Consider the following 24357-nt stretch of genomic DNA (forward strand, 5'->3'; position numbering starts at 1 on the left):
CCCTCGGGACCCCGGCCGCGCGCGCGCCCGAGGCCCAACCGCCGCGGCGCGCACTGGAACGAGCCGGCTCGGGCGCGCGGACTCCGCCCAGCGAGGGTTTCGGCGTCCGCAGCCGCGCAGGGAGGGTTCGGGCCCGCGGACGTTCTACGACGAATGCTCACGAGAGGGCGCCATAACACCCCGCACCGGGTGCCCGGGAGCTTGCTGTTGAACGTCACGTCGAGTGCTGGGGACGAGCACCCCATCATCGCCTTGCCTCTGGGGCAACGCCATACCTAGGGCTTAGGAATGCTCCGTGACGCCGCACGCCCAGGGCTAGGGAGCGGGCTACTCCACACCCATTGCTCTGGGGTGGCCCAGTGAGGGGTGCGGGAGGACTCGGGGACATCGCCAGTGAGGGCTAGGAGTGCGCGGGGACGTGTTCCCGAGTGGGGTCCGGACTTTCCGTGTGCTTGAGGGCGTGAGAGCCAGGAGTATCTCTGCACAGTGAGGATCGAGGATTGGGTTACCCTCATCCAGGCAGGGGTGAGGGGCACGGGGAGTCACTAGGACATAAGACGTGATCGGGGACACGTTCCCAAGTCGGTTGGGACTCCTCCACGTCAGTCCTCCGTCCTCGCGCGCGCCCCTACCGGGGCTGAGCCGCCCTATAGTAACCGCACCCCGGGCACTGACAGCTCCGCTCAGCTGGCACCACCGGTTCTGGAACCCACGTGCAGGAAATACAGCGTGGGGACAAGGAACGGAGACGGACCTGCGCCGGAAGTGAGGTACTTAACGCCCGCGGATGCTGTTATGGCGCACATCACCATTAATCAGTACCTCCAGCAGGTGGGTTTCGCTCGGGATCCTCGCTTCCTGGCCACGGGGATGGGTCCCGGGGCAGGGTCGGACTAGACTGGGGCGGGAGAGGGGGCGGCGGGGATGGTGGTGGTGTCTGTGGCAGCCTTTGAGGCGAGGAGAGTCTGTTGCTTGTGACCGGCCGCAGGCCTTGCTCAAGCTGTAAGTGCTTCCCGCTGGATCTGGGACAGAGGAGGCTTCCAGGTGGAGGTAGCAAGATCGGGGCCACTTGTAAAAGCGGTTGTCGGTGTAGCACTGTCTGCACGAAGCACATTGTGTCTTAAGTGAGGTGTCACTCAAGGCTTCCGAATGGCACAGCTGGGCTGAGGGTTGAGTTTGCTCTTTCTGCACAAGCCTAGGACAGAGAGGTTTGATCCCACTATTCAACACGCTTGGTACAAGGGACAGCCAAGTGGGGAAGTCTGATGAACGTCTCAGCTCATGACACCGCTGCTCATGGATATTTATGAGTCTTAGTTTTGCACTTAGCTCCATTATCAAGGCCTCTGTTTTCTGTTTCAAATATCTCATTAGCTAGAACCCTAGGGACGCTTGGGAACCAATACTGCAATTTGAGCCTATATGCTCAGAAGGGAAGAGACCTGGTTAATTGTGGAAGTTGCTGGTGTCACTTGTAGCTCTCCTGGTTGTCAGTCACAGCATGCCATACCTCCCTAATGGCCCGCGTGGTAGAGACCTTTCTTTCTCTTTTTTCTCCAAGACAGGGTTTCTCTGTATAGCAGCTCTGGCTGTCGTGAAACTCATTCTGTAGACCAGGCTGGCCTTGAACTCACAGAGATTCATCTGCCTCTGCCCCTGAGTGCTGGGATTAAAGATGTGGGGAGGCCTGTCTCTTACGCTGTCATATTTTGTTGTTTTTCTAAGCTGTTCCAGACATTATCTTGTGTTGTTTGTTGTTTTACTTTTGATGGAGTCTCACTGTGTAGCCTCCATTGTCTGTCCTAGAACTTGTGTTAACCAGCCTGGCCTCTTGTTTCTTCCTCCTGAGTGCTGGGATTAAAGGTGTGTGACACCATTCACAGACCACTTTGTTTTCACTTGTTTGTTTATGCCAGTGGGTGTGATTTACTCTGTAACACTGAGCTGTGAGGCTAATGGTTTTGTAGCTTTGTATTGTGGGTCAGGAAACTTTGGCTTACAGGAGAGCAAACCCAGAAGGCTAAACAGGAAAGCAGAGCAATTTGCCAGTGTTCAGACCTTGTGCTCATGAGCAGCAGTTGTGTTCGCTCTCTTAGTAAATTTCATTTCCTACTTTCATCAACACATCTCTTGGCTGTGTGTTTTCAGCAGGGCTCTGAGAGTCCCCAGGTTTATTTGACTCATGCAGTGAGCACAGTTTGAGTTGAGGAGGGAAATAAGAGGTGAACTGTTATTACTTGTGTGCCTCTTAAGTAGCAGCACTATTGTTGATGGTGTGTGCGTATGTATTCAATTTGCTTTCATCACAATTCCCCCAACCCCCTTGAAGAGCTCGGTGAGTGACTCACCCAGATCTGCTCAGAAGCAGTGCAGTTGAAGCTCAGACTCCGATTCTGGCTCTAGGGTGCACATATTTGACACTTAGCCTTTTCAAAAGATGCTGTTTCTGGAGAGTCATGCCTGAGCCCTGTCACCTTATTGTTGACCAAGTGCCCAGTCCCTGTCTCAGCACCTTGACTATACAGCCTTGGCCATCAGCTACATGTTGACAAATTGTCTGTCTCTCCCCCCTCCCCCATGTTTCCTGTGTTAATTTCCCAGAAGCTTTGTTGAGGTAGGGCTGATTAGATTTTACCCTCTTTGCAGCTTAGTAAGGTAGCCTGTTCTTTGGTGGTTGCTTGAACCAGGGGTCAAGGTTGCCCTCTTTTTTTTTTTTGAGACAGGGTTTCTCTGTAGCTTTGGAGCCTGTCCTGGAACTCACTCTTATAGACCAGGCTGGCCTCAAACTCACAGAGATCCACCTGCCTCTACCTCCTGAGTGCTGGATTAAAGGCGTGCGCCAGCACTGCCTGGCAAGATTGTTCTTTCTTAATCATAGGGAATGGCATCCATCAGCATGCTTGTGCTGGTTCCTAGGTGCCCCAGTTCCTTAGGGGTATTACAGTGGCAGGAGTGTCTGCATGTTTCAGAGAGAAACACCTAGCTTGAGGAATCTACCCCTTACAACAAGGAATAAGAAGGTCTACTTTGTCCAGGGTCAAACCAGAAGGAAATTTTACTCCATTTTCCAAGGTTAGCAAGTATAAAACACATCTAAGTCAGGGCCCACATCTACAGGCATCAAGAACAAGGATATTCCCTATAACTAAAATATATTTAGTAGCCTGAGAAACTTACCATCAATGCACATTTTGTTTTTCTTTTCTTTTCTTTATTTCTTTTTTTCGAGACAGAGTTTCTCTGTAGCTTTGGAACCTGTCTTGGAGCTAACTCTTGTAGACTAAGCTGGCCTTGAACTCACAGAGATCCGCCTGCTTCTTCCATCTGAGTGCTGGGATTAAAGGTGTATGCCGCCATGCCCAGTGGTATACAAATTTTCTAATATAGAACTCTTATTTAACTTCCTACTCTCCTGCAAATTGTTCCTTAGGAATTGTTCTTTTGGATCTGGAGTGCACCCACGCTGTATTCTTCTTCTTTAAGATTTATTTATTTATATGTGTACAGTGTTCTATCTGCAGGCCAGAAGAGGGTACCAGATCTCATTATGGATGGTTGTGAGAGTTGAATTCAGGACCTCCAGAAGAGCAGGTCCACACTGCATGTCATGTGTTCTTACTCTGGCTAATGTGCTTCCGTGAGCTTCCTGTCTTCCACACACTTTTGTAGAGGTGGTTTGTCCTCACTGACAGCCCTTTCCTAAGCCAGGTACTCTTCTCAGTTGGCCAGAATATGATTTCCTGTTCTCCTTTCTGGACTGGTTTGTTTTTTATGTAGGACTGATCTTAGGGACTTACGCATCTGGGAAAGTGCTCTGTCATTGTGTCACATCCCAGCCCTCTTTGTATGTGTGTCTGCAATTAGTTTCAGTTAAGAAATAATTTCAGGGCTGGAGAGATGGCTCAGTGGTTAAGAACACTTGCTGCTCTTGCGGACCTAGGCGTGATTTCCAGGACTCATATGGCAGCTCATAAAATAATCTTTTTTATTGTTGTTTTTTTTTTCAAGACAGGCTTTCTTTGTGCAGCTCTGGCTGTCCTGGAACTCACTCTGTAGACCAGGATGGCTTTAAACTCAGAAATTTGCCTGCCTCTGCCTCCTGAATACTGGGATTAAAGGCATGTGCCGCAACTGCCCAGCTCTCCCCTGAGCTTCGTCCCCAGCTCCTTACTTTCTTACCCACCCCTAACTTCCTTATGTTGTTACTGAGGCAGGACTCCGACAGGACACTCTTATATTGAGTCTGGGCCTGAGTGCAGGATCCTGTGGAGTTGAGCCAGGTGCTAGTAAAGTTGTACTTGAGGTTTTAGACACAGCTTAGGTGACTTCATCCTCCATCTCCAAGGTCACTGCAAAGGAGGTTACTGGGATGTGAACAGCCCTAGAGGACTGCTCCCTGCCCGACATCTACACTGTTCATTACATGGGCCTGATACCTGGACCCCGGGGACCACTGTATTCCTAGCACCTACAGCCATCAGGAGTGTGCTTCTGTTTCATGATGTGTGTGTGCTCCAGTTCTGAAGCTTCAACTACCTGTAGCTCTCCTGTGGAAAGAACTCTGGAGGCCTTGGAGACCTGAGAGTCATGTTCAAGTGTGACTAGTGGCCACCATCCTTGGTACTGACTAGGACAAGGCTCTTTATGAGGGTTCCAGTGGGAAGGATGATGGAAGGACACGTCTTCATCTTTGTGCCTCATAGAAGGCCAGTGTCCTTGAGACCTTTAGAGGGGCCTCTCTGGAACTCTGGCCTTCCTCTTTTCTTGTTCTAAGAAGACTCCATTTTGAAATGAAGTTTTGTTTTTTTTTTATTCCTTTACATTTTGATTATTCTGGCCTCTTTCCAGAAGGAGGGAACAGCTTCTGTGGTACGCAATGCATTGCTCAGGTCCTCTGAGAGTGGATGCTTGCCTGCCTGCTCAGGTTTCCCCTTCAACTTGTTTCAGGTGTATGAGGCCATTGATACCAGAGATGGAGCATCCTGTGCAGAGCTGGTGTCTTTCAAGCACCCTCATGTTGCAAACCCACGGCTCCAGGTAGGTGATAGACAAGCCCATGGTGTCTAGAGAGAGGTGAGGCTGGCTGCGAACCCATGGATGGCTCCAGGTAGGTGGTAAACAAGCCCATGGTGTCTAGAGAGGGTGAGGGAGGCTGGCTGCAAACCCACGGCTCCAGGTGGGTGGTAAACAAGCCCATGGTGTCTAGAGAGAGGTGAGGGAGGCTGGCTCTCAGTCAGGAAGGGCTATGAGAGAGATGTGAGGCAGTTAGTTTTCCATGGAAGTTTAAATAAAAGGAAACTAATATTACCACTCTCATGTGAAAATCTCAAATGTCTTTATGATTACTGTAATCCCATTTTACTTACTGGGCACTGCACCTCATACTCCTATATGTGATCTCTGTGTAGATTAGGGTTAAAGTCAGTAACATTATCAGTGTCACCAGGGAAGAGGCCATAGAACTTAGACCTTGTCCATGTCCAACTGCCCTGGAGACTAGAGCCAGCAAGCAATCCCACCAAGTTCCCACTTGGAATCAAGATCCCTCCTAGAGACTAGAGCTGTATGCTGGTTAAGTGTTGTCTTGGTGGCTTCCCTGCCACAATGGCGCAGGTGACTGAGCCTGCAGAGGGTTGGCAAAGCCTTTCACGAAACACATTTGTCAGCCCTGCTTTGAGAATATGAGCATTTTCCATTTGGAGTTTATGTATTGTATAGACAGTATTTCCTGTAGACTGAGTAGATATTTTATAGAGTTCTATTTCTGTAACGATGCCCTTTATGATATTAAAGTATGTTCCTGCGGGAGCAGAGTTCTTCGGGAGGAAAACAGTGACTAGACCCAGCATCCTAATCACGGTAGTCCATCCTCAGGGTGTCCTGTGTGGTTCTGATGAATAATATTAAGAGCTGTTGTTCTAAGAAGTAAGTCCAGGGACTTGCAGAGAGCCCAGCCCACTTGGCCACAGCACAGTAAGAGAACGCTCTGTGCTTGCTGCCGTTCTTCTGAGGCGGCAGGGGCTTGTGTGTGTGACAAGTAGGTCTGTCTGTCTGGATAGCGCTGTACTAACCTTCCACCTGCTAGGTCCATGCTAGCAGCTAACATCCAAGTAATTTTTTTTTTTTCATGAGAAACTGAAATGATAATTTTGTTTCTTTCTGGGTTTTCTTGTCATTATTGTTTTGTTTTAGTTAAATCTTAAACTTACTTATTTTTGTATGTATGTATTTGGGAATGCATGTACCTGGTGTGTGTGAAGGTCAGAGAACAATTTATGGGAGTTGGTTCTTCCTTTCTACATGTGGGTCCTGGGCATTGAGCTAAGCTCTCTCCTGGCTCAGCATGGTGGTTTCCTGACACCAGCACTTTTCCTTCCCACCTTTACTCTAAGTGTGTGCGTGTTTATTACACCTGTGTGGATGCCTGTCATTCATCTTGCTCTGGTTTACTGTTAGTCTGAAAAACAACAGATAGAAAACACATCTGTACATACACAATACATTTACACACCGAGAGAGTTGATTCAGTAGGGAGTTGGGTCATGTGGTTATGAAGGCCGAGAAGGCCCTTGCATGACCTGCCATCTTCAGCTAAAGGCCTGTGGGTAAACCCATGCTCTGCCTGAGATGCCATAGTGTCTCAGTTCAGGAGGCAGTCAGGAGCCAGAAGAGTGTATGGTTTTGTTTTTGTTTTTTGTGTTTTTTGGTACTCTTCAGCACTTCATCAGGTTGGTAGGTGTCCATCCAGTTCCGGACCTGTTTCTTGTAGAAACATCCTCCAGGCACGCAGAGGTCATATTCATTATGGGTACTTGGGCAGTCCAGGTGACGTGTAAAATTCATCTGCCTAGGCGTGCTCAAATTGTCTGGATTTCACCATGTGAGCCCCTAGCCCAGGACACCTGTTCCCTCAGGAAGTTATGTGGTAACTCTTCACATGGCGTGGTCACTAACTTGTTGGCTTATTTACAGTTGGAACTGTACTCCTGTTTTATTGAAGGCCTTCTTGGCTGACTGACTAGCTGTTAAGAGAGCCCATGAGCTGGCCGGTTGCTGAGCAAGTGTGGTGCCCTGAGTTTACTCCCAGAGCCCAGTGGTGGGAAGTCTTCCTGTGACGTGTATGTGTGCCTTGGCATATATGGGCCCACACAGGCCTACATCAGTCGCCTATACACACCAAATAAAATAAAATAAGTATGTCTGAAAGTGCCTAGAATGTTTTGTAGCCTGCAGCAAACAACTGAATTTTATTCTTGGGCTTCTTGTTTTTTTTTTGAAATACAGATATTGGGGGAGCAATGAGCCCTCCCTGTAGATGTGCCTGACTGAAGTATTTCTTGAGGCTGTGAAGTTCTGAAAGTGATCATCTAAAGTTCTTTGCGTATAATGCTGCCTTTCATACCACTAACTTTACCTTTCTCTATGGACTAGATGGCCTCTCCGGAAGAGAAATGCCAGCAAGTTCTGGAGCCCCCGTATGACGAAATGTTTGCAGCTCACTTAAGGTAACCCGCCGGCAGCAGGAAAGCCAGGCTCACAGCCGTGTGCCTGTAACACGCCACTGGACCACTCGGATTCTTCTGTGCATCATTGTTCGCCTTGAGCAGTGAATAATTAACTTGGAAAAGTGGACAAGTGTGTCCTATGCCTCTGTATCACCCTTGGTGTGTCTGCTGGCTGGGCTGTCTTTTGTTAGTCAGCTGCAGTGCCTACCGGAGGCCTTGCTTTTCTCATGGAAATAATGTGGTTTTTACTATCTTTGCTTTGTAGGGAAAAAAAAAATCTGAGTTAAGCAAAACAAACAGAAACTTCTCTTTATTTACACGATTTGTCGGCTGCTTTCACTGCAGCGTGTCAGGCAGTTTAGACAGAACTTTAGATCCTAAAGCCCTGTGTGCAGGACTGTCCTCTGACTGCATGCCTGTTGTATTTCCAAGCAAGCTGGGCCAGGCCTTTGGAAGAGTTGTGGTGTTGTTATATTCCTTGCAACAGTAGGTGTACCTCACTGGGCAGTGGTGGCGTACTCCTTTAATCCCAGCACTCAGGGGGCAGAGGCAGGCGGAGCTCTGTGAGTTTGAGCCAGCCTAGTCTATAAGAGCTAGTTCCAGGACAGGCTCCAAAGCTACAGAGAAACCCTGTCTTGAAAAACCAAAAATAAAATTAAAAAAAAAAAGTGCACTTCTGCTTTCCCAGCAGTGTGCTCTCCATGGTGTGGTTCCGGATTTGGTGATGAGCTGGCTCTAGCTGCCAGCCAGAACCTGGACGGAATGTCTTTGGAGGCCCACCGACAGTGTGGAGCACCAGGCATGCAGCGTCAGTCACGCTTGTCGCTGGTCCCTTTCTTAGAACAGCTGAACTATTTCCTGTTCTGGGACTCAGCAGACAGTGTCAGAGCTCTGTGTGGGATTTCCCCTCATACCGACTGCTGTCATTCAAATGGTTGTCTGTGTTCCCTCTAACTGTGGTTCTCTGCCAAGCAGAAATGCCTTCCAGGAGCAGTAGAGAGTGACTGAGGTGTGTGGTAGAATGTGCTCTGGGCTAATATGCACCTGTTCTTCAGCCTCTGATGTCTTTTCCAGGTGTACCTACGCTGTGGGGAATCACGACTTCATAGAGGCCTACAAGTGCCAGACCGTAATAGTCCAATATCCTTTACCCCACGCGTTACTAGCAGTGGTTTACTGAGGCTCACAGTCTTGAAACACTGGACCAGTTCAAACCTTCAACTAAAAAGGAACTACAATATTTTGGAAGAGAAACTCATTTTAACTGTTTTTGCTTGGGTCTCTAAGTGTAGTCTGGCTTTTATGACTCACCCAGTTGCTTATCTAGTAAGGAAGTACACTGGTTAACATATTGGATTTTATGTATTTCTATTATGTAAGGTTACATGAGGTTATTTTAATGCAAACATATTTACTTTGAGGACATTTCCTCCTATTCCACTACCCCATTTTCTTAGGGTTTCTATTGCTGTGAAGAGACACCAGGACCACGGCAACTCTTATAAAGAAAAACATTTAATTGAGGTGGTGGCTTACAGTTTCAGAGGTTTAGTTTTTTATCATCATGGCACTGGGCAGGCAGATGTGGTGCTGGCTACATCATGATCAGAAGGCAATGGGAAGTGTCTCAGACACTGGACAATGTCTTGGAACAAAGGAAACACCGCCCCCACAGTGACACACTTCCTCCAACAAGACCACACCTCCCAATAGTGCCACTTCCTATGCAATTATGGCAGGCAATTGCATTCAGACCACCACACTTGCCCTTTCTTTCCTGCCCCTCCCGCTAGTCTCCTTGATTTCACAGACAATTCCCTTCTACACTAATGTAATCAGTATACATGGAGGGTGGGCTTTATTTAACGTGGCTGAGAAGAACTCAGTTGGTGCTTGTGTGTGGCGTGTGTGCACACGAGCTTGCAGGTGTCTGTGCATGCACATGTGAGGTCAGAAGCCAGCGGAGCATGTCAAGTCTTCTCTCAGTCTGCCTCATTGTCTTGAGACAGGGTCTCTCCCTGAACTTGAAGCTTGCTGTCGACAAGCTAACTGGCCAGCATGCTTTTAGGCTCTCCTTGTCTCAGTTTCCCAGTGGGCAGTTATGGGCACGCATAGCTGTTCCCGGCTTTCCGTGTGGTTGCTTGGGATATTGACCCCAGTTCTCATGCTTGCAGCAGAAGCACTCTTCTAACCTAAAGACTTGATTAAGAGCAGAATGTTTTTTAAGTGTGCCTACAGGAACTGGTTAAGTCTTAGAGGCCCGTAACTCAGCCTAGATGGAGAGACGTGGACTCAAATACATGCATCGCCCATGTTTCATGTGTTCAGTGAAGAGTCTTATTAAACATCAGCTTCTGTAGTGATTTATATCAGTGAGCAGGCTGAGGATTTGTAGATCTCTGGATTTTAGTTTGCTTTTGAAAACTGCTGTGTTTAAATATACTCACAAGAGAATGCTATTAGCCAAATTTCCCTAGAATTTAAGAATTTTAGTGTTGGTGAAATAAACCTTATGCTATAGATTCTTGAGGACTTAAATGTAGCTTATGATCTGTGAACTCAGGGAAACACGTAAGTACAAATGTAAAAGAGAAGACTTATAACGGGTTGCGGACATGGCTTAGTTTTTAATGTGCTTGCCCTGTAGGTATGGGAACTTGAATGGGATCCCCAGCACCCACAAAAAAGCGGGAGTGGTGGTGTGTGCTTGTAATCTCATCTCTGTGGGCCTGGAGACAGACAGATCCCTGGGGCTCACTAGCTAGTCTAATTGATGAGTGAGAGTCTCTCTCAAGGAAGAAGGGGGCCAGCCTGAGGAATGTCGCCTATAGTTGACATCTAACCACTGCACACATATGCACACAGACTTACACACACCCACACATACATGCGTGTACATATACAATCTTTTTTTCTTTTTCTTTTATTTTTTTTTTTTGGGCGGAGGTGAGCAGGGTCTAACCATGGAGGCTGGCCTGAAACTTTCTTCTCCCAAATGCCAGCACCAAAGGAGTGCCACAATGCCTGGTCTATATGAGCAACCTTATAATAAAGCTTGTTTCAGAGGTCTGTCTGAAGTGAATGCATTGCGTCTACGCGGCTGCCAATGCATGGATATTGTAGTGTTTTCTGCCTTCAGGGTTTTCCTGCTGTTGTGACATAGTCATCTAAAGAACACACTTTACCCCTAGTCTGTTTCTTACTGAGTGCAGTGTTACTTCAGTTTTGCTTGTCATGTCATCCTTAATACAGTACGTCATTCCTGCGGGCATTCCAGGCTCACAAAGAAGAAAACTGGTAAGCATGAACAGAAGTAGCCAGAGATTAGTAAATGATGTCGGTGTGGGCTGAGTGTGGGCTGGGGTTAGATGGGAATGGCCAAGCAGACAGGTTATGTACAATGTTTTTGTCGAAAGTGCTACTTCAGTAATTCTGTTACAGAAACATTTAAGTACTATTTTTCCCTTCATTTGCCAATTTTTGACTTCTGGTTTTAAATGTTGGTTAAATGCACACTATAGTTCCTTTGGATTATTTTAAATTTCTTCAAAACTAAGATTTATTAGCAAACTAGGAAAATGTTTAAATTTTGTTTACACTATAGTAGCTAGAGCCCTTTCACAGACAACCAACCCAGCCCTTTCCTTCAGCAGTTGTTTTCTTCAGTGCTGGGGCTTGAACTAGGTCCTTACGTGTGCTAGCAAGCATTCTGCATTAGTTATAGACGTAGTTATATTCCTACATCGTTTTAAGCTATTTTTGAGACAGGGTCTCTTCTGCCTTAGGTTAGTTAGTCTTGACCTCGCTATAGCGGAGGATGACTGAAGTTAACCCCATTGCTTTGATGCTGGCACTGCAGGTGTGTGCCACTGCACCATTCGTACGGTGCTGGGGATCGAACCCAGGCCTTGTGCGTGCGAGGCAAGTTTTCTACTTACTGAGCTACATCCATAGCCCCAGTTTTTGAGGGGCAGTTACGGGAGAACTTTGAAGCAGGGTCTTCCTTTGTACTTTAGGCTGGCCTGGCAGTTTCCATTCTCCTGTCTCAACCTCCAAATGTGTGTCTTTATATCGGATGCACTTTTTCTGCTTTTCTCTTTCTTTCTTTCTTTCTTTCTTTCTTTCTTTCTTTCTTTCTTTCTTTTTTTTTTTTTTTTTTTTTTTTTTTTTTTTTTTTTTTTTTTTTTTTTTTTTTTGAGACAGTTTCTTGGTGTAACCCTGACTGTCTTGGAACTTGCTCTGTATGCTGGCCTCAAGCTCAGATCCACCATTCCAGCGCTGGGATTAAAGGCATGCACCACCACCAACCAGCTGCACTTTTTCTGTTCTAAGTGAAGACTTGGCTTACACATGAATGAAAGCCTAGTGCTGGCAGCTAGATGTACATGGAGCTGTTTGATAATTGTGTAAATTTATATTCTGGTTCCTGCTTGGAGCTGTTTGCTGGTGGTGAGGAGTTAGGGAAGGACAGAGTTCTGGGAGCTCCCAGCTTGACCCGGGTCTAGGTTCTTGAGCGGGGTTGGGATCGTGGTATGGAGTAAGAAGCAAGCATTTGGCCAGGAGGTCTAAGGTTGCCGTGTGACAGAGTAGAACAAAGCCACCATCTGAGTTAGAGGGTGTGGACCTGGTTCTGGGTAGTACCTTGGGTGTCAGTGGTAGGGTATTGGACCTTTTAGCTTTTCCAACGTACTTGCCTTTTACCCTCAGGGCTTTGCCTGTCATGTATGCAGTAGCACTTGATCTTCGGATATTTGCCAATAATGTAAGTTCAATTTCCTGTGCCTGTTATTTCAAATTTAAATCTGCTGGGTGACTACTGCTTAATTTCCATGTCTTGTTTCCTGAAGCTTTGAAGGATGAATAAAGTGGGATGTGTCTGGTGCTGGGAGGGGAAGACCAGGAGGCAGCATGCTTGGTTGTCTTCTGGTCCATGCAGACAGAGCCTCTGTGTGCAGAGGGAAATGGCAAGCCATTGTGGTGTTGAGGGGAATGGTTCTGGAGCATTTTTCTGTCCTCTGCTTCTAAGATGTGGCCTGGGCTGAAGACTCGTAGCTTGATGTAGGTCTAGGAAGTGGCTGAGGGGTTCAGATCCTGGGTTTGCAGAAGAGGAGTGTACTTCAGCGTGGAGCCATAGAAGCACCTTAGGGGCTTAGACCCTTTTTGTAGCAAAAACTATTTCTGGTTCTAGACCAGTGGCTCATTATAGTTGACATAGCTCTGTGACAAGGAGAGAAGGATTGGGCTTGTCTGTCCTGATGAAGAGCTGGACAAGGAAAGCACGACATACCACATGGAGTGATGCAGCCTCAGGAGGCAGAGGGTTTGCCCGCAAGGCAGTGCTTTCTGACAGACCGTCTGTTGAGTGCTGAACAAACAAGTCTGCAGTAGCAGTGGGGGGGCCCGAACCCCAACCCTCTTGCCAGCAAAGAGTTGGGGTCTCTGCTCTCCCACTAACACAGGGAGACCAACAGAGACCTGTCTATAACACAATACCCCAGAGGGCTAATCACAAAGAGTCTTCTGCCATGGCAGGTTTTGTTCAGGGCCCGACTGCTGTGCGCAGGAGGAAAGGTCGCTTCTCAGTATTGTGCAAAGCAGATCAAGGCTGGTGTCCTGGTTTGCTGTTAGTTGCTGTGGTAACACCATCATCAAAACCACCCTAATCATGGTCCATCATCAAAGGAAGTCAGGGCAGGAACTGAAGCAGAGCCCATAGAAGGGTGATATTCCCTGGCTTTGTCCTCATGACTTGCTCAGCCTGCTTTCTTACAGAACCCAGGACCACGAGCCCAGAGGTGTGGCACTGCCTACAGTAGGATGGGCCTTCCCCATCGATCACTAAGAAAATGCCTCACAGACTGGACTATTGGCATTTTGTCAATCATGATTCCCTCTTCCCAGCTGTGTTAGGTTGTGTCAGGTTGACAAAGACCAACCAGACAAACTGGAGCAGGTGTCCTGGACTTGAGGATGGATGTGGTCTATATAGACAGACTTTCTCAGTTTGTAAACAGCAGTATGAGGGGGTCTGTGGAGGTAGCTCAGGCTAGGAGCACTGGCGAATCTTCCAGATTATTGGTAACTTGGATTCTTCATTTTGCCTTTGTTTACTTTAAAAAGATAATTACTTTTCTATCGTTAGGCAGATCAGCAGTTGGTGAAGAAAGGGAAGAGTAAAGTTGGGGACATGCTGGAAAAAGCCGCAGAGCTGCTTATGAGCTGCTTCCGCGTCTGCGCCAGCGACACGTAAGTGAGGGGCGGAGGCTGTTCTACAAGGAGCGAGAAAGGGCGTCGTGTGCTCACCACCCAGACACCACTTCTGCAACGTGTGCTGATCTGTCCTGAAGAGCCCTCCCTGCGCTCTGTCCTTGTGCTGTTCTTCTGACCAGAACTCTGCACTTACTTCCTGAAGGCCTCTGTGCCAGGTGGCCATGTAGCCTGGCTTTCTCTCGCTGTCAGTGTCCCTTGTCTGCTTCAGTGGTTCTGACGGGCAGACGCCTCGTCCTTGCTCCTTGGGAGTACGCTGAGCTTTTCTCTTGTCGCTGAGATTGCTCTTGTATCTAGTGAGGGTTTCAGTCTCCTGTAGAAGCTTCATTGAACCTCTGCGTTCTTGAGTTGTTGGGTTTTATTAGATTTTGTTTATGTTTTATTTTTCGGGACAGGGTTTCCCTGTGAACTCCAGGCTAATGTTCTGAAAAACAGCCAAACACTCAGTGCCTTCCCCTGTGATCACCGTCTACTGCATCCACTTTGGTTGTTATACAAGAACTAGTGCAACACCAAGAAATGAGCTTTCCAAAGCTGTCAGCAAGAGCAACACCAGCCCAAGCATCAGTGGTAGAGCAGTGGGTGTCACTGTCGAAGTCATAGGAGACTCCTGGTCCTCACTGTAGCCCAGGATGCCCTTTAGTGGGCCTTCCAATGCCTGCTTCACCACTTTCTTGATGTCATTATACTTGGCACCTTTCTCCAGGTGGCATGTCAGATCCACAACAGACACACTGGGGGTAGCAACTCAGAAGGCCATGTCATTGAACATCCTCTTCTGTTCTTGGGGGACCTTGCTCACAGTCTTGGCAGCACCAGTGAATCTGGGGTTGATAATCTGGGTAGTTCCACAGCCATTGCACCCCAATTTCCCAGAGAAGCTGTCTGCCGTCTTCTGGGTGGTGGTGATAGCATGGATTGTGGTCATGAGTTCTTCCACAATGCCGGAGTTGTCATGGATGACCTCAGCCAATGGGGGCTAAGCAGCTGGAGGTGGAGGAGACGTTGCTAACACACCGGAGTTGTCATGCTTGTCATGGTCCACACCCATTGCAGTCATGGGGCATCAACATACGAGACAGATAGGATAGCCTTTTGGCTTCACTCTCTAGTGGGCCCGGCTTTCCTCTTAGTGAAGACAGCAGTAGACTTCACAGTGAGAGGTGGGTATGGCCTTCTTATTGATGACAGGTTTCCTGTTCTCAGCCTTGACTGTGCCCTGGAACTTGCTGGGATGTGTAGACCTGTGGTTGATGTCAGTGAAGGGGTCACTGGTGGCAGCAATGTCCACAACAGTGCCAGAATTGAAGGCAGCTCCAGTCTTCTCCATTGTGTGTCAGGGCTGAGGCTGGCTCTGCACAGGAAGGACCGGAGAGCTGCTCTTTCTCACAGGAGCGTTTACCATGAGCTATTGTGGGCCATTTTAAAATTTGACCTGTTAGGCACATTTTTTTCATGGTGCTCTTTTTTTTTTTTTTTTGTCAGTTCTTTTTTTTTTTTTAATATTTATTTATTTATTATGTATACAATATTCTGTGTGCATGCCTGCAGCCAGAAGAGGGCACCAGACCTCTTTACAGATGGTTGTGAGCCACCATGTGGTTGCCGGGAATTGAACTCAGGACCTTTGGAAGAGCAGGCAATGCTCTTAACCACTGAGCCATCTCTCCAGCCCCTTCATGGTGCTCTTTTGGTGACTATGGCTTGAACTGCGGAGGCTTTATCTCAAGATAGTCATTTATCCGGCAGTGTTTTGTGATTGATCACGTTTCTATGCTCTTCCCGTAGCCGTGCTGGCATAGAGGACTCTAAGAAGTGGGGGATGCTGTTCCTGGTGAACCAGCTGTTTAAAATCTACTTTAAGGTTTGCTTTGCATGAACTTTTGTAGCTTTATTCCCTGTCTGCCCAGATAAATTGTTTAGCTTGCCTTCTGACATGTGTTAGGAAATTATCCTGACCACAGCCACAGTAATAATCCCAATAGCTGGTGGTCATTCAGTGCCTCCCAAGGCTCTGTTTTAATACAAGGCCTAGAGCTCAGTGGAGAAACCTGCCCAACATTCTCTAGAACCAGGGCCCACCCTATGCCACAGAAGCAAATAAGAACTGAAGGTCTGACTCAGGATAGCTCTCGGAATCCAGCTGGAAGGCCCTGAGTGACCAGCCCTGTGGGGACTGAGGCCCTGAACACTGAGTAACCAGCCCTGTGGGACTGAGGCCCTGAACACTAAGTGACCAGCCCTGTGGGGACCGAGGCCCTGAACACTGAGTGATCAGCCCTGTGGGGACCGAGGCCCTGAACACTGAGTGACCAGCCCTGTGCTGTAGCTGACCTCTGGGTCTAGGTGTCCCCTCTGGAGCCTTTGTCCTGTGTTGTAGTATCTACTTTATGGAGCTAGAGGATGTGTAGACAAATGGATGGGCAAAAGAATCAGGCTTTGCTTCATAAAATCCAGCAGGCAAAGGGCAGCCTGTCATCCGTCATTGTATAAGAATCTGTCTTTCACTTCCTGGGACATTTAGTTTGTCCTTGCCAGTGTGGCCTAAGTGCAGGCTTTTCCTTGGCCTTGGCTCTGACTCCCTTCAGAGCTGCATCCCCTCCCAGAGCGCCAAGCTTCTAGAGTGTGTGTTGAATATTCCAGGCAGTGTCATGTTCTCTACAGAAGTTTTGATGATTTTGAAATTCATGTTAAGAAACTAAAGGAGAAGTTCATGTCTGTTCTTCCATCTGCCTGTTCTCTTGATATTGTTTGAGTATTTTATTGTAAATGGTTTCTTCTTTATTATAGATCAACAAACTTCACTTGTGTAAACCTCTTATCAGAGCTATTGACAGCTCAAACTTGAAAGATGACTATAGTACTGCACAGAGGGTCACATACAAATACTATGTTGGGCGTAAGGCCATGTTTGACAGTGACTTCAAGCAAGGTATGTTGATAATTCTATTCCAGTGTTTAGATAACACATGCATCCTGTCCAGTCTGAATGACGTTGATGCCAGATAATGTAAGAACTGAATTTATTAAGGTGAAAAGTATGTGTAAACCAAATCCAAAATGAATATGTGTTTGTGTGTGTGCCTGTGCATGCATATGTTCGTGCACAAGTGTGTGAATGTGTGATATGTGTTGTACAGGTGAGACAGAAGTCAGAAGAAGGTATTGGATCCCCTGGACCTGGAGTTACAGGTGGTTGTGAGTGCCCATGTGGGTGCTGGGAACTGAACTTGGATCCTCTGGAGAAGCAGGAAGCACTTTAGACCACTGAGCCCTCCCTCCAGTCCCCTACTCCCTTTGCTTTGTTTTTTGAGACAGTTCTCACTCTGTAGCCCAGGCTATCCTGGAATTTACTATATATCCTAGCCTTGCCTCAAATTCGAGGTGCACTTCCATGCCTGTCTTTTAGGTTCATTCACACACCCCCATCTTTCTTTTTTTAAAGATTTATTTATTGTATGTGTTTGAGTATTTTGCCTGCTTGTATGTGGTAAGTGTACCTTGCGCGTGCACTGCTCATCAGGGCCAGAAGAGGGCGTCTGATTCTCTGAACAGAAGTTACAGATGGTTGTGAGCCCTCATTTGGGTATTGGAACCAAACCTGAGTCCTCTGCAAGAGCTCTTAACAAAACAGAACACACACAGACATGACAAGTCCACTTCGTACTGCTCACATACATATTCTTGAATATGGGGTGCACACAGTTCAACCTGCACTAGAGAAAAGTGACTCCCTCTCTAATGGCAGCAGGAAGTCTCCCCATGTAGTGGCTGTCTGGTTATGTTTCCTGTATGCCCAAGGGCTTTGGGACTTAACTGTCCCAAGTGGTACTAAAGGCCACACTTCTTGAGGGCCCCGTGGCAGAAGTCACACTTGTTCGCTGGAGTGATGAGCAGACCATGGGCTTGGTCTTTCTTTGTCGATGACTGTGCCTCCCTCTGCAGGGTTCTTAGGAAGACAGCTTGGGGTGGAAGACACAGTCCTGCCCCAGTGACAGTTACTTCCAAGTGTGAGATTGGAAGTTTTCTTTGACATAGCCGCACTATTTGGGAGCAGAAGTGGCTCTCGGTGTAGGTGTCCTAAGACCCAGACTCTGTCTCAGGACCAGCTGCCTCTGGTGATCCTGTGAGGTGAGCCTGTGCTGCTGCTGGTGAGGTCTTTGTTCTCTTACAGTAGGGAGGAATAGTGCAGGAGAGACAGCCATATCTGCTGACAACCTTCTAATTCTTCCCCAGTTGTCAACCAAGCTTGGCTCCCTCTACCGACACTGCTGTTCCTGCTCACTGTCTTAACGGTCTCCTTAGTGGATTAAATCTTTTGAGGTCCATGCTGGGTGTTACCACAGTCTGTCTTAGGGTAGGGCCTCTTGGCAAGCAGAATGATTCTTGTATTCTTAAGCCTATTAGGTTCAAACTGTCTACATGAAATAGAACAGACTTAGAGTCCAATAGGAAAATCTTGTTTGAAGCACATGACCTTTTGGTGGAAGAAGCTTCCCATGCTTCATGTGGTGTGTTTTTTCCACTTCTGAGTCCTGATTAGTGTTATTGAAGGTGTTGCATTTGTGGTTTCCAGCTGTAAACACTAATCTCAAGGATTTGCAATGATTGTAGTAAATTAGAACCTCAACAGAAGTTAATTCACAGAGTTTCTTGTTAAGTAGGCCATCCACCCATTGCACCATGGCGGGCCAAGGATGTCCAGACTAATTCTCGTTGAATTTTAATCTTGCTGTGGGTTTTACTTGAGGAGAGGCACTGGTGCCAGATATGAGGCTGGGCTGCTGTTGCTGCCATGGGAAAGGAAGCAATGTTGCCTTCTGCACAGAGGCCGTGGTTGCACTGGGTCTGACGTGCGGGCCTGCTCTCTGCAGCGGAGGAGTACCTGTCGTTTGCCTTTGCGCACTGCCATCGCTCCAGCCAGAAGAACAAGAGGATGATCCTGATCTACCTGCTGCCCGTGAAGATGCTGCTCGTGAGTGCTCGGTAGTTCACGTTGTCTTCAAACTTAGTGCAGCCAAGACTTTCCTTGAACTCTGATCTCTCTGCCTCCACTTCCCAGACATTTTTTGATCCTTGAATGGAAAAGCCGCACAGGTAGATAACTAGTCAGCTGGTGCAGCATCAAAGTAAAGTGCTGCTTTTTTCTTCTCTAAGACTAGTGGGTAGTGATGAGGTGGGGAGAGAGGAGAATAGAGCTGCACACAGCTGTTTATAAAGGGAGAGGAGTGGCGTTGTCCCTTCCCCGCTCCCCATTCCACTGAAGGCTGTTGACCATTTTCAGCTAACTCCTCTGAGAGATGTATCCTGTCACCTCAGTTACCACCTGTAACTGAGAGGGTCACGAGAGGGTCAAGATCAAGGTCATAGCCACCGAGTCACAGAACTGTGGTATCCAGGCTTCCTTATTTCCTGGTCAGAGTCACTTCCTTCTAGTCTCCTGCTCCACTGACTTTTTATGTTTCTTTGTATGAGTGTGCATGCCACAGCACTCATGGAGGTCAGAGAATGGCTGTCGGGACTAATTCTCTACTTCCCCTATGTGGGAATTGAACTCAGGTCATCAGATTGGTGGCAAGTGCCTTGACCTGCTGAGCATCTAACTGGTCCAGCCAAGATGTTAAATCCTTGTTCAGCTTTTTAAGTTTGGTTTGCTATGTTTTTGTTTGTTTGTTTAAAGTTAATTTCTTGATAAGAGATTTACTGATCATAGCTCTCTTAAAGCAAAATGCTGGGACTGGAATGATGGCTCAGGGGTTAGGAACACTTGCTGCTCTTGCAGAGGACCTGAGTTTGGTTCCCAGCATCCTTGTCAGGTAGCTCATAACTCCTGTAATTCCCACTCTTCTGTTCTGGAAATCTAACCTGTCCTAGGGTCACATGCCGACCATTGAGCTTCTGAGGAAGTACCACCTCATGCAGTTCTCAGAAGTGACCAAGGCTGTCAGGTAGGTCCGTCCTCCACATTGCTTTAAAGAGGCCAATAGATGGCATACATGTACCAGAAACCATGCTGACCTCTCTTTCTGGGCCTTTGCCGTGCCCCGAGTGGTGTTTCTCCTTGCCCAGCGAGGGCAATCTGCTGCTGCTCAATGAGGCACTGGCAAAGCACGAGACTTTCTTCATCCGCTGTGGCATCTTCCTCATCCTGGAGAAGCTGAAGATCATCACGTACAGGAACCTCTTCAAGAAAGTGTGAGTGTGCCCAGGGAGATGCTCAGTGGGCAGGATGCTGCTCTGCAAGCCTGTGGACCAGAGTTGGAACCCAGAATCCATGCGAAAGCTGAGCTTGCAGACCAACTCACCTGGCATGTGAGATGTAAAACAGTTGCGATAGACACCCTGTATCAGCAGGCGGGAGACAAGTGTGCAGACAGCGTGCACAGAGATAGACACACACACACACACACACACACGCAAAAAAGAACATGGGGTGTCTGGTAAATAGAACCCTTGGGGCAGTTGATGCCACCTGTAGGGGCGGCATCCTGCCCCTCATGGGACAGAAGCTGACCCTGAAGGCCTGTATAATGACTCAGCTTGGCAGAAGGCTCACCTTTAGCTTGGGGTGCCAGATAGTTTCTGCGTGTCTGAGCTGTGGAACTGATGCTCTCTTTCCTTCTCTGGCTGCTGGCTTGTCTTCCCCACTGCTGTGTGTGTCCAGGAGTTAAGCATGTTAGCTGTTGGCAACCTATCAGAAATAGTGGCTGTTTACAGTAGAAAGCTTATATACGATTGTATTTAATAGCTGTTGTTTGTGGGGTGTGTTTTGGGATACATCTAATCAATGGGAACTTAAAATATGTGTGAACATGGGTTCACTAGATGATGTCATTTCTTGCTCACTGCTCAGGGCTCCTCATTGGTCCTTGAAGCACTGAGTCCTGTTATTAATCACGGTAATTTCTCTTCCTCTGTAGGTATTTACTACTCAAAACTCATCAGCTGTCTCTAGATGCCTTTCTTGTCGCCTTGAAATTCATGCATGTGGAAGATGTAGACATTGATGAAGTCCAGTGCATTCTGGCCAATTTGATATACATGGTGCGCAAGTCTTTCCTGCTCTCAGCAAACCTTTAGTGTGGCGCTGATGTCATCCAGGACCGTCTGTTTGTGGGCAGTTTCTGAGGGAACTGTTTTCCCGGGAGATACTATTCAAAGGGCCTCCCAGGGGTCTGTGAGAGAGAAGTATAACCTACATTTTGTATTCTCTGCCATCCCCAGGGGAGAGGGGTTTTCATCATCATGGTGTCCCTGGCATATTTGATGTCGGCTGATCTGATTTCTGTTTCAGGGTCACATTAAAGGCTACATCTCCCATCAGCATCAGAAGCTGGTTGTCAGCAAGCAAAACCCTTTCCCTCCACTGTCCACGGTGTGCTGATGCCCAGACTCTGCAGATGGAGGGCGTTCCTGCTGCACCTGTCTGTAGCCCACGAGGTGGTCGCCAGCACGAGTGCCTAGCCATGTTCTCCATGGTCCTAACTTGTGCTGGCTTTGCCAAGACCTAGAATCCTTTCTCTGGGTGTACGAACACCCCTGCTCCTGGCTGCTGCTGTGAACTACCAGGAAGCAGGCAGCTGTGCTTGGGTTTGTGTATTGTTTATGGAGGCTGTCTTTGTAACATTTTGTAGCTTTATCTTTTCTTTTTTTTTAAAAGTAAACCAAATTTATACAAAACACATTTTTATTGTGTGTTATGTGATTTGTCTATTTTCATACACAAAACCTGAGCATTTTGTGAGCTCAAAATGCTTGATTAACTTGAGGCTTCTTTTTGAAAAGCAGAATTTGGAGTCAACCATCCCCACAGTCTCCTATGGTTTTCCTACCTCCTCTTCTGCTGAACCCCATGGGGAAGGGGTCTCTGCAGTGTCTGCATTCTGCTGAGTGATAGGCCATGGGAGACAATGACTGAAGACTTGCCATGACAGAGAGACATGTCTGCTCCTTGAATCAGCAATCTATTGTAGCTTTATTTTTTTTTTTAAAGAAAACAAACGATCTTTTTTTTCAATTTACATAACCAGTCCCAGTCCCCACTCCCTCCTCTCCTCCCATTCCTTCTACATGCCCCACTCCACCCCAGCCCCCATCCACTCAGAGAGGGTAAAGCACATTGCTTTGGAGAAGGTCCAAGGCCCTCCCTACTATATCTAGGCTGAGCAAGGTATCCTCAGTGTCTTTTAGACAGAATAGTATAGATAGATATTCATCTTAACTCATACATAACCTGGCAGAGCACACAAGACTTGGCCATAGTTAAGTCAGATATGATTCCAAAACAGAGCACACCAGTCTCATTCCTAACCAAGAATCTATCTTCAGCTGAAACCCACTTACAAGGGAAAAAGCAGTTTTCTCCAGTGAAGTATCACCAGATATATTAACATCACTTAAAGAAGGCCCCATGCAAAGTAGTATATGGTCAACACACAACTAACTTAGTAAAATTTTGCAAACTTTTTCTCTCAAAAAGTGGAATTTGGGGGCTGGTGGATATTTGGATATCTATTGTTCTGACTGCTGAACTATTATAGTTCAGAGGACCTGGGTTTGGTTCCCACACCCACATGGCCCCTCACAGCCATCTGGACCACCAGGTCTAGGGAATCCAGTGCCCTCTTCTGGCCCCATCATCAGCATGTGTTAGCGTGCCCGTGCAGCAGCAAAATCACCCAGCACTTGTGGTGCAGCCCCAGCGTGTGGGTGAGCTCCACCAGAGCTGAGCCTGCCTTGCTGTCTCCTTTGTGTACAGGTCTGGCACTGCCCTCATGCAGAGCTATTATGCAAAGTGACCCTGCTGTTCAGCAGGGTGCGTAAGCACCCCCAACTTCTGATAGTTATCCTTGCAATGATTCAAATTTTGACATTCCTATGAGCTTCCTGAATTCCATTCTTTCTGAGTTTAGTAGCAACAGAATCAAATTTTCAGATGTCTCCAGGTAGTTTATTAAACAGTGACATCCCCAAGTCAAACACAAGACAGTTTGAAGTGGTAAGTGGTTGGACCTCTGTGTAGCATTTTTGTATGTTGTCCTGCACCCTGTGCATGGGGCCGCGGTTTGTGGGTGCACAGACCCATATGCTATGTGGCTAGTTCACATCAACATCAAATGCTCATACCCTGTCCCTGAGACAAGGTCTTACTCGACAGCCCAGGCTGTCTCCAAATATGGGACCTCTCTCAGCCTCTCAAGCCCTGGGATTAAAGGCAGGGTCACATCATCACAGCCGGGCTCCTCTCAGAGATGAGGGTACCAAGGCACAGACCCACAGACCACATGACTTGAGCTGAGACGCTCCAACACTCCCTGGAGCCTGCTAAAGGGCTTTTCTCCACCCAGAGTGTCTAGCTACAGCCTTATCAGGAGGTCCATGATTGTCTTTCAATACTAAACCTGCTTCTTCCCAGCAATGGACCAAGCACACTCAGAACTAGGCTACCTTTTATGTCTCACTGGTAATGCTGAGACACCTCTATCCCAGAGATGTTTGTTCTAGTGTGTGTCAGACCAAGTATGCCGCAACCACATGTTCTCAGCCCCTCACCATTCAGCTTCCACTCAGTAGCTCATCAGGTTAGCAGCTGACATTGGTTTTATTTAACAAACCCAAGGAAACTCCCTGCCAGCTGGCTTTCATACTACCAGAAGGCGCTGCACCAGCTGCAGAGGGAGCAAAGGCTCAATGGTCTTGGTCCAGTGCTGGACCCTGAATCCACAATACTGACGTGCCAGGCACGATGTGCCCACTGGTGCAGGCATGGCATAGCCAGTGTGGGGTAATTAACTGCTTTCTCCACAGGAGAGTGAACTCTCCCCATCCCCTTGTGCCCTCACCTCCTTCTCCACCAAGGCCCAGGTGTAGTGATGAGGGGAGCGGGCCTGCTTTTCCACCCACCTGGATCCCACACAGCTAGCTTTACTCCCGAAATAACAACACACAAATTGTATTCATTTAAACACTGTTGGCCTATTAGTTTCAGCCTCTTCTTGGCTAACTCTCACATCTTGACTAATCCATTTCTAATAATCTGTGTATCACCACGAAGTGGTGGCTTCTTACCCAGAAAGATTCAGCATGTCTGACCTGCGTCCATCTTGGGCTTGAGCTTCATATCATCTGACCAGAGAGGAGAGGCTTCCCTTCTTCCCAGCCGTCTGTTCTGTTTACTCCGCCTACCTAATTTTCTGTCCAATCAAAGACCAAGGCAGTCTCTTTATTAACCAATGAAAGTAGAAGGCCCATCTACATCACCCAGGGAACTTTGTGGAAGAGAAGTGGGAAGAATATCTGAGCCAAAAAGTGGCGGGGTGGGGGTGGGGCTGCCGTGAGATGCTGTCTTCTGGACACAGCATGATGGTTTCATTTACAGACTCAGAATCCATGGTGACCTGGCCAAGACTGCACAAGGTCAGGCCAGATAAGACTCTGGCCTAGATGGGGTCGGGTTAGGGTGTGCACCATACCCCACTCCTCGCTGAGGAGCTGTTGGCAGTTGACAGCTGCAAAGCATCGCTTTTGAGGGTGCTCCAGTGGATGTCCCCCACCACACACACAGGTGGCTGGAGCTGGCTTCTCC

The 24357-nt window shown here is 47.7% G+C and overlaps 1 protein-coding gene across 2 annotated transcripts; it reads left to right on the forward strand.

The window, feature by feature from the left end:
- The first annotated feature begins 68 nt into the window (after positions 1-68).
- Pcid2 (PCI domain containing 2) lies at positions 69-21456 on the forward strand. 2 transcript variants are annotated; one of them, XM_050137469.1, is made up of 14 exons: positions 90-831; positions 4948-5037; positions 7432-7505; positions 8580-8645; positions 10761-10802; positions 12213-12267; positions 13648-13751; positions 15561-15636; positions 16563-16704; positions 18647-18747; positions 19647-19720; positions 19842-19967; positions 20693-20816; positions 21067-21456. In XM_050137469.1, exons 1-14 carry the CDS (start codon positions 796-798, stop codon positions 21154-21156), a joined length of 1200 nt encoding a protein of 399 aa, XP_049993426.1. In that variant the 5' UTR covers positions 90-795; the 3' UTR covers positions 21157-21456. The 2 variants fall into 2 exon arrangements, 1 of the variants encoding a protein (XP_049993426.1); XR_007590865.1 differs by lacking the exon at positions 21067-21456 and having other exon boundaries at positions 69-831; positions 19842-20084; positions 20693-20828.
- The last annotated feature ends 2901 nt before the right edge of the window (positions 21457-24357 follow it).

The sequence above is a fragment of the Alexandromys fortis genome, unplaced genomic scaffold, assembly GCF_014885135.2.
Source record: "Alexandromys fortis isolate MF-2015 unplaced genomic scaffold, M_Fortis_MF-2015_v1.1 scaffold_3, whole genome shotgun sequence".
NCBI classification, from domain to species: domain Eukaryota; kingdom Metazoa; phylum Chordata; class Mammalia; order Rodentia; family Cricetidae; genus Alexandromys; species Alexandromys fortis.

Coding starts and splice junctions, on each gene's coding strand:
- Pcid2 (XM_050137469.1), top strand. CDS start 796: ATGGCGCACATCACCATTAATCAGTACCTCCAGCAG. Junction 15,637..16,562: donor TGTTTAAAATCTACTTTAAG/GTTTGCTTTGCA, acceptor TCTTTATTATAG/ATCAACAAACTTCACTTGTG. Junction 19,968..20,692: donor AGGAACCTCTTCAAGAAAGT/GTGAGTGTGCCC, acceptor CTTCCTCTGTAG/GTATTTACTACTCAAAACTC.